Source organism: Otolemur garnettii, unplaced genomic scaffold, assembly GCF_000181295.1.
Source record: "Otolemur garnettii isolate 467f Iridium unplaced genomic scaffold, OtoGar3 scaffold00147, whole genome shotgun sequence".
Lineage (NCBI taxonomy): Eukaryota > Metazoa > Chordata > Mammalia > Primates > Galagidae > Otolemur > Otolemur garnettii.
In genome coordinates, this window is record NW_003852542.1 from 2,526,701 (window position 1) to 2,544,137 (window position 17,437).

At 50.3% G+C, this 17,437-nt stretch overlaps 1 protein-coding gene across 1 annotated transcript; it reads left to right on the forward strand.

Annotated features, from left to right (window-relative positions):
• Positions 1-9,760: 9,760 nt before the first annotated feature.
• SFTPB (surfactant protein B) lies at positions 9,761-16,854 on the forward strand. The gene is made up of 10 exons (XM_023518786.1): positions 9,761-9,845; positions 10,160-10,287; positions 10,523-10,594; positions 11,204-11,329; positions 11,784-11,936; positions 12,095-12,184; positions 14,575-14,758; positions 14,867-15,027; positions 16,272-16,352; positions 16,792-16,854. The coding sequence occupies exons 1-10, from the start codon at positions 9,785-9,787 to the stop codon at positions 16,852-16,854; spliced, it is 1,119 nt and encodes a 372-aa protein (XP_023374554.1). The 5' UTR covers positions 9,761-9,784.
• Positions 16,855-17,437: the final 583 nt, after the last annotated feature.

Sequence of the window (17,437 nt, forward strand, 5' to 3'; positions counted from 1 at the left end):
ACATATATATATAGCAAGCCACTGACTCCAGCCTGAGTGACAGAGCAAGACCCTGTCTCTAAGATAAATAGATAAATAAACAAATAATTTTTAAAAAAGAAAATGGAGTGAATGGCTCAGCATCCATAGCTCAGTGGTTAGGGCACCAGCCACATGCACGAGGGCTGGTGGGTTCAAACCCGGCCCAGGCCTGCTAAAACAACAATGACAATAATAATAAAAAAATAGCGGGGCATTGTGGTGGGTACCTGTTGTCCCAGCTACTTGGGAGATTGAGACAAGAAAATCACTTAAGTGCAAGAGTTTGAAGTTGCTGTGAGCTGTGATGCCACAGAACTCTATCGAGGGTGACATAGTGAGACTCTGTCTCAAAAAAATAAAAATAAATAAATAAATAAATAAATAATGGAGTCAATACCAGAGTAACAACTTTAACTTCAAGGGTTCCTCCTCATTTACAGCTACTGTAAGAATCTTATCCCTTACAAAATCTCTTCCACTCCTGAGTATTTCTGGGAATCCTGGGCATATCTTGGTGTCAACATTGAAAGAAATGCCTTTTCCCACTTTTCTTGTCCTATGCTGTACCTAACATCCTTGCATCCCTGTTTCTCACAAAGTTGTTTGTAGAACAGCTCTCTCTATATTCTCTTGTCCTAGACCCCAGGCCATACTCAAGGGGGAGGTGGATGACAATAACATAAAAAGCTTTCTTGGCGGCTTGGCGCCTGTGGCTCAAGTGGCTAAGGCGCCAGCCACATACACCTAAGGTGGCGGGTTCGAATCCAGCCTGGGCCCGCCAAACAACAGTAATGGCTGCAACCAAAAAATACCCAGGCGTTGTGGCGGATGCCTGTGGTCCCAGCTACTTGGGAGGCTGAGGCAGAAGACTCGCTTGAGCCCAGAAGTTGGAGGTTGCTGTGAGCTGTGATGCCATAGCCCTCTACCCAGGGGGATAGCTTGAGGCTCTGTCTCAAAAAAAAAAAAAAAAGCTTTCCCCCTTCTGATGACTGGAGGCTTTGTTAGAGCATCAAGTTAGCTAGTCTGACTCCCTTATACCTTAGGGACTAGGTTCTCCTTAACCAAACGTGTGTGGAACCAGGTAGGGGCGTGGCTGAGGCTTAAGTTGTGGCCTGGCACAATGTAAGCCTGGCAGTGCTGAGAGCTGACACAGAGTTCAGATGGTACAATGCTGTCAAGAAGAGGGGAAGATGGTGGCCAGGAGCTGGAAGACCTCCTTGGAGGATGTGGAATTCAATCTGAACAGAAAGAACGGCAAGGATAAATTTCCCTCCCTCCCTTCCTTCCTTCCTGCCCTCCCTTCTTCCTTTCTTCTTTCCTTCCTTCCTTCCTTCCTTATTTCCTTCCTTTCCTTCCCTTCCTCCTTCCTGCCTTCTTTCCTTCCTTCCTCTACTCCTTTCTTCCTTCTTTTCTTCCTCTCTTCCTTCCTTTTCCCTTATTTCTTTCTTTTCTTCCTTTTTTATTTCCTTTATTCTTTCCTAACTTCTTTTGTTCCTCCCTTTTGCTTTTGGTTAAAAGGGAGACTATTTCACCATGAATTGTATCAACAGAACAAGAGGGCCCAGGATTGGTCAGATCAGCATCTCAGCCATGCCAGGGCTTTGAGCTGTTTCTTTTCTCTCCAGCAGGATGGAGGCTGTCATCACTCCAGCAGGAGAATGGCTGTCATCACTCCAACATTATAGCTTTGTACAGGAACGTCCAAAAGGAGAAAGAGACCCCCCACACACACCCAGTCTGTCTCTTCTAACCAGTATGGAAACATTCCCCAGGGATATCCTTTACCATGCTGCCTTGGTAGCCATTACGCCCTCCTAAGCTCCAGCCATTCTGAATCTGCTGTTTGTGAAGTGGGGCCTCAGCCATGGCCTCCATCACAAGGGGACAAAACACTCCCTGCTCCAGCCCCTGCTCTCGCCTTCCCCAGCTCTTTGCATGGTCTGTTCCCTCCAAGAGGACTCTGCCCCATCAGTCCTTGCCCACCACTTAGCCAGGACAATTCCTGTGCCTCCTCAGGTCTCTGCTTGGCTGTCCCTCCCTCCCCAGCATCTCCTCTCCATCTCCAAGTCCTCAGTGGTTGTTCTGGGAAAAACTCTGAAACTATGCTTTTCCTCTGCTGTCCCACCACAACAGTCATCCACACAGAAGAATTCTGTGACGAAATGTGGGGGGTTTTCCCCACGCTCCAAGCAGCAGACACCAGCTCGGTGTCCTCTAACCCAATTCTGCCACTGTCTAACCTGAAATAGTGTCAGATCCCATATTATAAGGGCTCGCTCCCCAAACGGGCCCCCTCTTCAGATGCCAGTTGCAAGTTCCAGCCTCTGGAACTTCAACCAGCTTTATGGTGGGCTTCTGACAATCCCCTTTTGGGGCACAATTAATTTGCTAGAGCTGCTTGCAGAACTCAGGGAAAGAAACATGTTTACAGATTTATTATACAGGGTATTACTGGTTTATTATAAAGGGTATTGCAAAGAATATAGATGAAGAAATACGTAGGGCGAGGTATAGGGAAAGGGGAGTGGAGCTTCCATGCCCTTCCTAAGGGCACACCCTCCAGGGACCTCCAGAGGTTCAGCTATCCAGTTCTCTGAACCTAGTCCTCTTGGGTTTTTGATGGAGGCACCATTTCATAGGCAGGTTTGATTAAACCATAGGCCCTTGGTAATCAACTTAACTTCCAATCCTGTGTTGGTCTTTCCTGTGACCAATTCCACCCTGAAGCTATCAACCTACATTAGCATACAAAAAGGCTGCACTTTAGAAATTCACAGAATTTTAAGAGTTGCCTGCCAGGAAACAAGATGAAAACCAAATATACAGGGTATCCATAAAGTTTGTGGGCACTTTAAAATAGTTTTACAGGCTCAGCACCCCTAGCTCAATGAGTAGGGTGCCGGCCACATACACTGAAGCTGGTGGGTTTGAGCCCAGCCAGGGCCTGCTAAACAACAATGACAACTCCAATCAAAAACTAGCCAGGTGTCATGGTGGGTTGCCTGTAGTCTCAGATATTTGGGAGGCTGAGACAAGAGAATCGCTTAAGCCCAAGGGTTTGAGGTTGCTGTGAGCTGTGATGGCACTGCACCCTACCAAGGGTGACATAGTGAGACTCTGTCTCAAAAAATAAATAAATATATATATATAATAAAAATAAAATAATTTTACATTGTATATTGCAAATAAACTTTATGGATACCCTGTAAATTTCACAATATTACAGTGGTGCCCCACTCTGATTATTGGCCTGTGCCCCCACCCCCCACCCCACAGATTTTATGTCCACTAGGGTAGTGACCGAAGTCATCCCAACTCTCAGCTCATTAGCTATTTCTTGTTCAAAGGAAAGAATGAGTCAAAGTTCTTTATAAATTCTAAGTTCCTTGTCAAGGGGGCTCCCTCCCTCCCCATCCCATGGAGAAATTCCCTCTTTTGACAAGAACCAAGACAAAAAAGTGACTAAGCTAGGAAAGGCTATATGAGGCCTCCCAAGTGCATTGGCCCGTATTTCCCAGGGATTCTGCTACTGGGAGCTTGGCACTTATCCCTGAGGCCACATCAGAAGAATGAGACAAGTGGTTAGAAGAGAAGGAAAGAGAAGTTTATTAACTCACCAGCAAATTAGGAGATTGGCAGCTCAATCTTACAGTACCAACGTCCTGCTTCTAAGCAGAAATACAGAGCTTCTAAAGGAGATGGTTCTGATTAATCCCATCTTCAGCTAAGAGAATCTCAGACCTCTGCCAAACAATTCCCTTGAGCCACCTCCTGTGGTACAAAGAACAAAGGACATGCCCCTGCCCCCTTAACAGAAGGATGTAGGTTTTAATTCCCAAAAAGAATTGGGGAGGTTTTAGAGAGACAGAAAACATTTTTATCCTTTTTAAGGCCCTTCCCCCTCTTACAGATCTACCCCTAAACAGAAAAATATTCAAATACATTCAAAAAGTAGGAGTGGGAGAAGGGAGAAAATTCATGGGCCTTGAGGTTCAGGCCAGAGCAGAGTCAGGGAAATTTAGCCCAACCTACAATAAAAGGTCCTAAATGGTGTCCAGCTCTTCACTGCCTCTCTCAAAAGACTTAAATGAGATTGTAATGTAATAACACTCTCCTGGTCCCTTTTTGTCCTAGCCTTAATTCTTTGCCTTTCAAGTCTCATATTTTTTTAATGTGGAAACAGTGGTCTTACTCTGTTGGCTGGGTTACAGTTCAGTGGTCATCATAGCTCATAGCAACCTTAAACTCCTGGGCTAAAGTGATCCTCTTGCCTCAGCCTGCTGAGTTGCTGGGACTACAAGCATGCCAAACTAATTTCAAATCCCAATTTCTTTTCCATAGTCAGAAAGAAAAACAAGGTTCTCCTCTATTCCCAGTTTGCTTGTTTCTCTCCCCCCAATACCTCCCCACCTTTCTTTTTTAATTGTGGTAAAATATGCAAATGTACATAACATAATATTTACCATCTTAACCATGTTTAAGTGTACAGTTCAGTAACATTAAGTTTTTGTGTAACCAGCATTGCCATCCATCTCCAGAATTTGTTTTTTTAGAGACAGAGTCTATGTTGCCCAGGCTGACCTTGAACTCCTAGGTTCAAGCCATCTTACTGCCTCAGCCTTTGGAGTCTCTGAGACTCCCAGATAAAAACTATATACCCATTAAGCAATAATTCCCCATTCTCTTGTCTCTAGCCTCTGATAACCTCTAATCTACTTTCTGTCTCCATGACAATGTTTTTTAACCTTTTTTATCTCACAGCACACTTGAACCTATAGTTAAATTTCCACAGCACACTTAAATCATGTTGCTCAAAAGCAAGAATTAAAAAAAAAAGAATATTCTTTTTTTCTTTTTTTGAGACAGAGTCCCACTTTGTTGCCCTCAAGAGAGTGCTGTGGCATCACAGTTCACAGAAACCTCAAACACTTAGACTCCAGCGATTCTCTTGCCTCAGTCTCCCAAGCAGCTGGGACTATAGGCACCTGCTACAACACCCAGCTATTTTTAGAGATGAGCACTGTACTTCAAGCTGGTCTCAAACCTGTGAGCTCAAGCAATCCATAGCATCCCAGAGTGCTAGGATTATAGGCGTGAGCCACAGCGCCCAGAAAAAAACAGAATATTCTCACTGTGTTTTGAATTTCTTTTGGAAATAATTTAATTAATGGACTTTAAAATTTTTGCAGCTCACTGGTTAAAAATCACTGCTCAGTGAGCTTGACTCCTCTGGGTACCTAAGATAAATGGAATCACATAATATTTGTCCACTTGTGACTGGCTTATTTCACTGAGCATCATGTTTTCAAGATTCATCCATGTGGTAGCATGTCAGAATTTCCTTCCTTCCTTTCTGAGGCTGAATACTCCACTGTATAACATGTATATCCTATATTTTATTTACTCACTCATCCATTGATCAACACTTGAGTTATTTCCATCTTTCGGCTATTATGAATAATGCTGCTGTGAACACTGACACACAAATGTCTGTTCCAGTCCCTGTTTTCAATTCTGTTGAATAAATAATTAGGAGTGGAATTGCTGGATTTTAAGGTAATCTGATGTTCAGCCTTTTGAGGAGTTGTTTTGTGCAAATTGTTTCCCACGTGGGCATCTACTGTTTCCAGTGACTGTATCATTCTACACTCCTAGGAGCAAAGCACTAGGATTCCAATTTCTCCGCGTCTTCCCTAACACTTGTTATTTTCTGTTTTTTCCTAATAGCCATCCTAGCAGGTATGAAGTATGGTTTTGATTTGCTCCAGGCCACTTTGCATGGACTGGTCCAGGACCCTCCTTGTGAGGCACCATTAACTTGACTTTGACTTTGACTCTTCACCCCCCGCCCCCACCAGCTGCCTCACTCTCATCTCCAACTCAAAAATCCAGCCAAGATTATGATTGATTGATTTTCTTTAGGTCTGGTATCTTCCCAAGGTCCAGCCAGGTTTGAGCAAGGGGATAGAGAGAGGTGGTCTGGGGGGTTTCCCTTTCTAGGAATAGGATGTTTACTTTCTTGGCAGAGTTATGAGGGGAAGTCAAGGGCAGACTTGGGCGGCCTTGACCTGTGTAGACCCACAGCACAAGGTCAGGTGGAATGGCTCGGCACCTGTGGCTCAAGTGGCTAAGGCACCAGCCACACACACTTGAGCTGGCGGGTTCGAATCCAGCCTGGGCCTGCCAAACAACAAAGATGGCTGCAACCAAAAAATAGCCAGGTGTTGTGGCGGGTGCCTGTAATCCCAACTACTTGGGAGGCAGAGGCAGGAGACTCGCTTGAGCCCAGGAGTTGGAGGTTGTTGTGAGCTGTAATGCCACAGCACTCTACCCAGGGTGACAGCTTGAGGCTCTGTCTCCAAAAAAAAAAAATAAATAAGTCAGGCAGAATGCATGTCTTCTATATTTGGCCACAAGCAGCTGGCCCTCAGAAATGTCAGTTTGTCCATGTACCAACAGGGGAGCCAGCTCCCATTAATACAGCAGTTCTCAACCTGTGGGAACTCTATTAAAGGGTCGCAGCATTAGGAAGGTTGAGAACCACTGCATTAATAACTCTAGTTAAACAAGTTATCAATCCCTGGAGTTCTTGTTTTTACTTTCTTCAGAGTGTTTCTTTATTCATTTAGAATGAAAACTAGGTGGGCCAGGACAGCCGTCCTTGCAGCCATACCCCACAAGAAGCCCAGATGTAATCAGACTGTGTGGTCAGAGTGGCATCAGAGCAAGGGGAGCCAGGGACCAGGAGCCAGGACACCCTCACCCTGCAGGCCCAGGGTGGTCCTGCCATAGCTGACTTCTTATGTCTCCTGCATTTGTGTTCTTGGATGCCAGCTGCCAACAGTCTGGAAACACCAATCCACCTTGAAGAATCTGATGGAAGCCACAAACACAGAAAACTCTCCATAAGCAAGTTTTGACCAGGCGCAGTGGCTCATGCCTGGAATCTTAGCACTCTGGGAAGAAAAGGTGGGAGGATGGCTTGAACTCAGGAACTCAAGACCAACCTGAGCAAGAGTGAGACCCATTTCTACAAAGAAATAGAAAAATTAGCTAGGCATGGTAGCAAGTGCCAGTTGTCTCAGATTCTCAGGAGGCTGAGGTAAGAGGATCACTGGAGTTCAGGAGCTGTGATGATGTCCAGCCCAGGGAATGGAGTGAGACTTTGTCCTCATCCCCCTAAAAACCAAAAAATCTAGTTTTGAATATAGTACTACGGCTTTGAGATAGTGCTCTGTGTCCACCAACTCCACTTCCCTCTCCTCCTGGGCACAGAGGAACATTGCATTTCCCAGCCATTCCTGGAGTTAACTGAGAGGACAGAAATGAGGGATACCACTCCCAGGCCTGGTCCCTAACACCTCCCTCACCATCTTCCATTTTCTCTGTGTCCCCTGCTGGCCAGATGCAGAGGACCCAGAGGCAGACTCCAGCCCTCCAAGCAAGCAAAGCAAGGAGCCTGAGCCCCTGAATGACTGCATGAACCACCAGGCCCTCCCCACCCAAAGCCAACCTGCTGTGCACCATGACCCAAGTAAGAAAGAAACACGTGTGTGTGAAGCCGTGGGGACCAGAGGGCTGGACTACTCTGACTGACACTCTCCTGGAAATGGCCACCCACCAGTCCCCACTCTACTGCCCAGCCAGTCCTGATTGTATCCAAAATGGACACCGCTTAGCTCATTTATTTAACATACACTGAATCACAAGCACATTCCGGTCCCACCAACACAAGTCAGTGGGTTCCCAACCTTCCTTAACACATTTTCACATACTCTTGGTGGACTCCCATGATGGCAGCTATATTTGTTGAACTGATAAGGACTTGAGGCCAACAGAAGCTACACAAATCTTTGGATAACTTTGAATGTTGCACTTAACTATCTTACGCTATCCAACTATTTTCATCACAGGCATAATTCCTGCCCTGTCTACCCCATGAGCACTAGAGGAGAGAGGCCAGCCAGCCTCAATAGGGAGAGGGCTCCATAGTAATCAGATAAATCCATCATGATCACAGGGATGGAGGCATAGAGCTAATGCTCTTGTGAACTAAAATAAAAATCTTAAGTCTGCTCACCTGACTGAATGGACCCCCTTTTAGCCAAGGGAACCCCTAGTGATGTCTCCCACCCCTTTTGGAAATATCTTTTGTAGCTCATTAACCAGCCTAAGACTATGCAAGGCAAAACTTGAACCTCCTCTGCCGGTCCTCAGTTTACTTAGCAGACCACTTGAGTCTAGGTATTTGGCCAGTATATGTCAGGTGGCTTGTCTCTGATTAATAGACTTCCTTATCTTAAAACATTCCAAGCTTTTAGACAAAGCTTCATTTCTTTAGCCAATTACAAACCAAAGATTTTATTTATTTTTTATTTTATTTCTTTTTTGAGACAGAGTCTCACTTTGTCGCCCTGGGTAGAGAGCCATGGCATCACAGCTCATAGCAACCTTGCACTCTTGGACTCAAGCAATTCTCTTGCCTCAGCCTCCCAAGTAGCTGGGACTACAGGTGCCAGTCACAACACCTGTTTTTAGAGATGGGGTCTTGCTCTTGCTCAGGCTGGTCTCGAATCCCTGAACTCGGGCAATCTACCCACCTCGGCCTTCCAAGTGCTAGGATTACAGGCATGAGCCACTGTGCCTGGCCAAAGCAAAGAATCTTTAAACCCACCTATAACCTGTAATCTCCCACTTGGAGATGTCCTGCCTTTTCAGGACAAATTAGTGTACACCTTCCATATATTGACTTCTGACTTTGCATGTAATTCCAGTGTCCTTGAAATATGTAAAACCAAACTGTAACCCAACCACAGTGAGACCACTTGCTCAAGGCTTCTTGGAGTGGCTCTCTGGGCCATAAGTGCATATATTTGGCTCAGAATAAACCTCTTTAAATTATTACACAGTTTGAGTTCTTTTCCATTGACACTCTACTCTCTCTATTTGAGGCAACCTCTGTCCCCTGTCAGTCTATGAGCTTCCTCTCCCGTGTGCCCTGCCCAGTGGGTCAGAACTTAGAGCCTCATTGGCTACAGAGGACAATTTCTTTCTGCTGACCTATAAGCTGTGCCCTAGCCCCTGCCCCAGAGAGGTCTGCAGGGGGCATGGGCAGTATCCCTAGGATTGGGCTCTCAGAGAGGCACTCCAGGGCCACAGAAAAAATCACAACCCCATATCATTGCCTCAGATTCTTGGGCATTTTGTCCACTCTTTGTTTCTGACTAATCCCAACCAGATGTCCACAGAACCAGAGGATTTTTTAGGGAAAAATGTAAAGGGTGGGTGGGAGGAAAATGGCCCAGGAGGATCCTGGGTTTGCCCCGGTGCTTGCCTTGGGTCAAGAGCCAGGTCAGAAGATCTTAAGAATTTTGCCTAAAAAAAAGTTTTAAAAAATTTTTAAAAATTAAAAAATAAAAAAAAGAGCTTTGCCAAAGAGTGGAGGAGGCTTAGAGGCCCAGATGCAGGAGAGGGGTCCTGCAGCCTAGAGAGATGAGGTCCAGTTATCAATACTTGAAAGCCCCCTGGGGGGAGGAAGCCATGGGAGTTAGGGCAGGGGGCAAAGGGAGCAGGAATGCCATCAGTCAAGATATGGGCAAGGTGGCAGGAGTGTCTCTGCTAGGAAGAGGTGTGACTAAAGCCCCTGGAGGGCTCTCCAGGGCAAAAGCAAACACTGAGGCCCTGCTGCTCCTATAGAGCCCTGCCCCCGCCCCCAGCTATAAAGGCCTCTGCCCAAGCAGAGCACCCAGGCTTCCCAGGTGTCATGGCCAAGTCACAACTGCTGCTGTGGCTGCTGCTGCCCACACTCTACAGCCCAGGTGCTGGTGAGTCCCCTGACCTTCCTCTCACTGGCAGCCCTGCCAATCACTGAGAATTGGCTCTATGCCAGGTGTTACCCCAAGTCCATGCATGATCCTCATTTTAAAGACAGGCCATTGGAGCTGAGAGAGGCTCCAGGGCTTGTCCGAGATCACACAGCTGGTGGGTACTAGAGCAGGTAGAACCCAGAGCTGCCTAACACCAGCATGTGTAAGGGCCATGCACTGACAGTAAAATCGGGCTTGGAGGTGGGGTAAAGTCAGGGTGCTGGGTGTATAGCCTGGATCCTGACTTAGGTTGCTGTGGCCTCAAACTGTAGCTGTTGGGGCTGCCTCATCCCTGGCCTGTGCCCAGGGCCCTGAATTCTGGTGCCAAAGCCTGGAGCAAGCCCTGCAGTGTGGAGCCCTAGGGCACTGCCTACAGGAGGTCTGGGGACACGTGGGAGCCGTGAGTACCACCAAGGATGCTTGGCGACTGGGGCCTGGGACAGAGGGTGCTGGGAGGGCTTTGGATGAACATGAGGGGATTGGAGCCCCCACAAGGATGGGATGGGGTGAGAAGGGAGAGTGGGCCACTGCCCATTAGTTAGTGTCCTGGCAGCCCCTGCCAGAGAGAGCCTACCCCCTGGAGCTGGGCATGTGCCCCACTCACATCTTCCCTACTTTGGGGGTCCCCTCCCTAGGAGGACTTATGCCAAGAATGTGAGGACATCGTCAACATCCTCACCAAGATGACCAAGGAGGCCATTTTCCAGGTGATTGAGGCTTAGATCCTAGATGAAGCTTGAGGTCCAGGAGATGAGGGGCAGAGCAGGGAGGAGGGGTGAACCCCTCCGTGGCCTCTTCCAGACTGAGGGAGAGGCCTGGCTCCTTTTTTTTTTTTTTTTTTTTTGAGACAGAGCCTTAAGCTGTTGCCCTGGATAGAGTGCTCTGGCATCACAGCTCACAAGCAATCTCCAACTCCTGGGCTTACGCGATTTCTCTTGCCTCAGCCTCCCAAGTAACTGGGACTACACGTGCCTGCCACAACTCCTGGCTATTTTTCGGTTGTAGTTATTGTTTGGCAGGCCCGGGCTGGAATCGAACCTGCCAGCTCTGGTATATGTAGCTGGGGCCTTAGCTGCTTGAGCTACAGGCGCCAAGCCAAAGAGAGGTCTGGTTATGCTGGGAACATATGGCCACAGTCTTTCCTGGGGGCCAGCAGTGGGGGGGCCTACTGGCCTACTGTGCCCAGCTGGTGGCACTCTGTGAATGTCGGTGCCCTGGGAGGGAGCTGATCTGCCCTGTTGGTCACTCGGTGTCCAGAGACTCAGGCAGGGAAAGATCTGAGAGAGACCAAACTGATGGCCCCCTCATCCCTCCAGGACAAAACACGGAGGTTCCTGGAGCAGGAGTGCGATGTCCTCCCCTTGAAGCTGCTAGTACCTCGGTGCCATGACGCGCTTGATGTCTACTTCCCTGTGGTCATCGACTACTTCCAGCGCCAGATCGTGAGGGCTGCAAGCTTCCTCCTGCCTGCCTCCCATGCTGGCCCAAGCCCACTATGCCCAGAGTGACCCACACACGCAGCACCCCAGCACTGTACACACACACACACCCTGTCCACAACAGGCCCAGGAAACTAAGTGCCTTTCAGCCAGGCACCAGGCTGAGAGCCCTACCTGCTCAGGGGCATACGATGGGCCTGCACACTCACACACTCACACAAGCACTTCCATACATGTGCTTACACTCTTATTCATTCCCACAAACATATGTGCTCAAGCTCATTCACACATATTCCTAGCCACCTGCCCCCTAATCTCTGCCTTTTGTCCCACCTCAAAGCTCTAAATCACAGTACCCTCATTCCAGTGGCCCTGGTCCCTGAGCCCTTAGGCCAGCCTGAGCAGAGGTGGGGTTGCCTCCCCAACCCTAACATTCCCACCTTGTGCTGTGCCCTAGAATCCAAAGGCCATCTGTGAGCACCTGGGTCTGTGCAAACCTGGGCAGCCCAAGCCACAGCCAGAGCCAGGGATGCCAGACCTTCTGGCCAGCAAGCTGGTCCTCCCGGTGTTGCCTGGGGCCCTCCAGGCGAGGCCTGGCCCTCACACACAGGTGAGGGAGGTCCCCACAGCCAGTTAATTGGGATCCCACACTTGGGCCCTGGGAAGGGCCTAAGACAGGAGGGAGAGAAAAGGAGGAGGCAGGGGAGGCAGAGCCTGGAGGCTGCTTCTCCCAGCCCCAGCCCAGCCTACCCCCTTTTTTCCCCCTAGGATCTCTCTGAACAGCAGTTCCCCATCCCTCTCCCCTTCTGCTGGCTCTGCAAGACTCTGATCAAGCGGATCCAAGCTGTGATTCCCAAGGTGAGGCATCCAGGGCCATGTGGAACTTGGAGGACCCCCAGTAGCTCCATTTCCCTCCCAACTCCTGGCAGGGGAGCCACTGTGCATGGCCCCACCCAAGGGAAACCGAGGCCCAGGCTCAGGCCCACTGGTGCCAGTTCATTTAACAAACATCAGGCCCCCGCTATATGGCAGGCACTGTGCCAGGTGCCGAGTACAAAAAGAGGTGACAGCCAGCCTTATTCTTTAGCTGCTCCCCGTCCGATGGAGAAAATCCTCAGTTGTTTTTATAGGAAATGTGTTTTAATTTTTGAAAAGGAAAATTGACTCTCCATCCCTGCCTGTGTCTAACTTGGAATCTTCCAGACCTGTAGCTGCCATTGCCTGATGCCTCCCACCCCAGCCAAGGACCACTGTGCCCCCAGACAGGCCCCAGATAAGGAGAAGCCCCACCCCCAGCCCTTCCCAGATGGTATCCTGCAGGACAGGGGCCCCCAGGGCTCACAGGGGCAGCTGAGACTCCAGCCTTCCCCAGCCTGCCCATGGCAAAGCACAGAGCAGAGGGTTCATATGGGATTCTCCAGGTGGGGAGGTATTAGGTAGGCTACTGTGTATTAGACCTGCTGAGGAGGTGATGATTCTTCACTCCACTCAAAGTGAACTTGGCAAGCTTGAAGGGTGAGGGCCAGTGCTCTGCAGTGGACAGGGAGGGCCAGAAGGAGAATGGGCCTTCTGAGCCGAGTTAAGAAACACCAGCTTTGTGCAGCACCCGAGGCTCAGTGGATGGGGCACCAGCCCCCTACACCGAGGGTGGTGGGTTCGAACCCAGCCCCAGCCAAACTGCCACAATAAATAGCCAGGCGTTGTGGCAGGCACCTGTAAGTCCCAGCTACTGGGAAGGCTGAGGCAAGAGAATCACCTAAGCCCAGAAGTTGGAGGTTGCTGTGAGCTGTGATGCCAAGGCACTCTACCAAAAGCAATAAAGTAAGACTCTGTCTCTAAGAAAAAGAAAAAAAAAGAATAAGAAACACTAGCTTTATTCTGAGTGCAGTTTACAGTGATTGAAGGGCTTGAGCAGGGGAAGATCACTCTCCTGCTGTATGAAGGATGGACTGGGCAGGTGGAAGGCAAGAATAAAAGCTGGAGATCCATGAGGATTCCTACGGTGGGGAGGGATGGAACCCAGGCGTGCACTAAGAACACATTGGGAGGGGGCAAGCCAGCACCTGGGAATGGACAGGACTGGGGAGTGAGGATGGGAGGAGTCCACAAAGACTCCTACAGACTGTGGCTTCAGCCTGCACTCTGGAAGTGGAGATGGGGAAACTGGAGGAGAAACAGTTTCAAGCAGAAACAGAGAGAGCTCTCTCCTGGCCCTGGGAAGTACCAGGAGGAGAGTGTCATCAGCAGGCAGCTTAATGGGGTAAAGGTCCAACCGGCCACCTCAGTCTGAGAGTCACTGGCTTGTGGGCCAGATAAAAGCCCCAGGAAATGGGTAGGGAAGGAGTCAGCAAAGGGACATGTAGCCAAGGTACCCCTGGTAGCAGCCAGCCACAGAAACCAAGGGAAGACAGGGAAGAGAAGAGGGCTTCCCCTGGAACAAAAGGTCAAGTCAATGACCAGTGGGGGTTGGTGAGAGAAGGAGGTAGTGGTGACCTTGACAGCAGTTTTGGAAGAGTAGTGGGGCAAAAGTCCCAGAGTGGGAGGGGAGATAGCAGAACAGCAAGTGCTGACGACATTTTCAAGAGTTTCTCAGGAAGGTGAGCAGAGGGGGTAGGACAGGTCAGCCGAGAAGGAGAGAGAGGAGGGCGCAGGTGTCACATGGGGAAGAGGTATCACTTCCCTGGCCCCATCTTACCTCCCCGTCCCAGCACTGCGGACAGCTGGGGCTGTAGGTGGAACTCTTGTGAAAGGGTGAGGGTGGGAAGCAATGATCTGGGGGCTTGCTACTCTCTCCTTGCCCTTCACTCACAGGTGGTGTTTGGAAGCAGGATGGGGTGGGGAAACTACTGGTTTCCCTAGGGGGTCCTAAAGACAGGGACATGTTGGCTGCAGGAACCACATAGGAGCTGACCCACCTGTAGGAAGGTAGAGCAAGCTCTGGGTCAGGAGGGAGAAGACACAGCTTCTGGCCCTACCTCTGACCAGGCCACCAGGTGGCCTTGGTGAGGCCGCCTTGCTGAGCTAGCCATGCTCTCTCAGTGAGTCTGCAGCCTTTGGAGCCAGACCTAGGTCTGTGGCCAGCTCCTGCACTCAGTGACTCTGGGTGAGTCCCCCAGGGCCCCTGGACTCTCTGATCCTCAATATCCTAGTCCATAAACAGCCTTCCTCTCCCTCCTAGAAAGGAACAGGGGGAGGTGATCCTTGCCAAGGGAAGGTCCCATGCTGCCTTCTCTCTGCCCCTACCCCAGGGTGTGCTGGCTGTGGCAATGGGCAAAGTATGCCACGTGGTACCCCTGGTGGTGGGTGGCATCTGCCAGTGCCTGGCTGAGCGCTACACTGTCATCCTGCTGGATGCAATACTGGGCCGCGTGCTGCCCCAGCTGGTCTGTGGCCTCGTCCTCCGGTGCTCCAGCATTGATGCCACTGGTCCAGGTAAGCCCACTACCTGGCCCACTGCCCTCTCTCCTCCTCCCCCTACCCTGGTCCTGCAGGGTGGGAACCAAGCACCTCTGCAGGGCAGCCTAACCCTTTTCTCTCTAGCCCTTGCCGCTCTAGGGTCCCTGCCAGGACAATGGCTGCCACAAGACTCTGAGTGTCACCTCTGTGTGTCCGTGGCCACTAAGGCCTGGAACAGCAGCAAGCAGGCCATGCCACAGCCAATGAACCAGGCCTGCCTGGGCTCCTGGCTAGACAGCCAAAAGGTGTGTAGCAGGAACACAGGCACTCATGGTCAGCACTTGTGCATAGTTGAAGGCTGAGCCCAGGAAACAATCTGCAGCCAGAGACAAAGGGTGGGCCGGACTGGAGCCAGACAGGCAAAACCACCTGGGTCAGACAATAGTGGGATTATAACTTCAGGCAAACCCTGCTATAGGTCAGGCTCCAGAGGACCAGCAGGGCTCCCTCACAGGCTGAATAAGCACCACCAGGGCCTCCTAGGCCCAGCTGTCTGCCAGGAGGAGCCGGGGGAGGGCCTGTCCCTGCCCCCACCCTCCTCAAGGTGTGACTCACTAGGGACAAACCCACCTGCAAAAGAAGAGAACTTTAAAGTCCTAGGACCTTTGCCAATACTCAGAGTCAATGATAAGAAATTCCCTTCCTAAAGTGAGATGGTGTGCTGAGCCCAGCCAATGCTCTCCCAGGAGGCAGCTTTCTGCACTGTCCTCCCAGCTCCTGTCAGGTGTCAAGGCCCAGATGGACTCTACAGTTCCTTCTAGAACTGAGAGGAAGAGGTGGTGACTAAGATTCTACTCTTCTGAGTTTTAAGCCCATCTTCAATGTTGCTGGCTTTTCTACCAGAAGCTTTTCATGTCAGCTGGCTCCAGCTTGTTAAAAGTTTTACTGGGCCAGGCACGGTGGCTCACACCTGTAATCCTAGCACTCTGGGAGGCCAAGATGGGAGGATCATGTGAGCTTAGAAGTCTAAGACCAGGGGCGGCACCTGTGGCTCAGAGGAGTAGGGCACTGGCCCCATATACCAGAGGTGGTGGGTTCAAACCCAGCCCCAGCCAAAAACTGCAAAAAAAAAAAATAAATAAAATAAAAATTAGTTAATGGTAGTCATAGTTTAAAAAAAAAAAAAAGAAGAAGTCTAAGACCAGCAAGAGAAAAAATTAGCTGGGTGTAGAGGTGCCTATAATCCCAGCTACTTGTGAGGCTAAGGGAGGAGGATTGTTTGAACCCAGGATTTGAGATTGCTCTGAGCGAGGCTGATGCCACAACACTCTAGCCTGGGCAACAGAGTGAGACTCCATCTCAAAAAAAAAAGGTTTTACTTGCAGTTAGAGCTGTTTGGTGGGGGCTATTCAGTGGGGGCTGATGGCTAGACCTAGGCACAGAGTCTGAAGGGAGCCCTGGAATGGTCCAGAGAAGTAGAAAGGCCAGGACTGCAAGAAAGGAGAGTCCTGTGACGGTCCTGGGACCACCTATGTCTGTCTTCCCTCAGTGCGAGCAATTCGTGGAGCAGCACACGCCCCAGCTGCTAGCCCTGCTGTCCAAGGGCCTGGATGCCCGGGCCACCTGCCAGGTACACCCACCCCTCCCAACTGGTCCTGGGCTTCCTTCCCCTGGCTCCTAGAGACCCTACCCTCTCTGCTCCATGGTCCTCAGAGGCCTGGCTGCCCTGGGCTATCTCAGAGGGCTGAGGGAAATCATGACCGATGGAAAAGGCAGAGTTTGGGAGGGGAGGGTACCCTAAGGAATGTTTCGATGCCCACTGTGGGAAGAAACTGTGTTCACCAACCAGTGTGTGCATGTGGGGTGGGGCTTACAAAGTGGGTGTTCTGGCTCCTCAGGCTCTAAACTCCCAAGACCCAGGGCCTGAAGGGTCTACCAGGTCACACCAATAGTTCTTACTAGGCAGCAGGAGCAGTGAGTGCTGTCCCTTCCTAGAAAAGCTCCCAGGATCCCCCAGAGCTGGGAGTGGGAGCTGAGGTGACTCTCGCCCTACTCTTGTCCTTGTTCAGGCCCTCGGGGTGTGTGTAGCCTCGTCCAGCCCTCTCCAGTGTCTCCACAGTCCCCTCTTCTGATGACAACTCAGTGGTCTAGGTGAGTCCAGGCCTCCAGCTGGGGGGAGGTAGGGCAGGTCATGACAGGGCACGAGGCCCTTCTGTTCCCCAAGCAAGAGGGAAGAGGTGGCCACTCCTGCAGGCTGCTCCATCCTCTCTCACAGCACAACTTGAAGTTCGAGCACCTCTGCTGCCGCCACCAGGAAATTGCCCCTTCTGGGACCCTAAGCATTCTCCTCCCCTCAGAATCCCTATCACCTAGAGTGCCAGGCTCAAGTCTCAGCTCTCCCAACCCTGTCCCAGCCCTCGGCCTCACAGCTTGCCCTCAAGACTCCCTGACCATCAGGATTTAACATATTCCGACCAAGGCCAAGCTTAACAGGAGCTCAAGGGAAATCACATTTTGCTGCCTACAGTGTCTCCCCTCAGATGCCAGGAACAGGAAGGCCATTGGGTTGGCATGGGAGGCCTAGGCTTTGATCCCAATTCTGCCATCAACTGGCTGTGGGTCCTCAGGCGAGTATATGCACAGCCCCTCTCTAGTCCTCATTCTTCTCAGCTGCAAAGGAGGAGCCAAGTGTGATGAGCTCTGAGACCTCTGGCC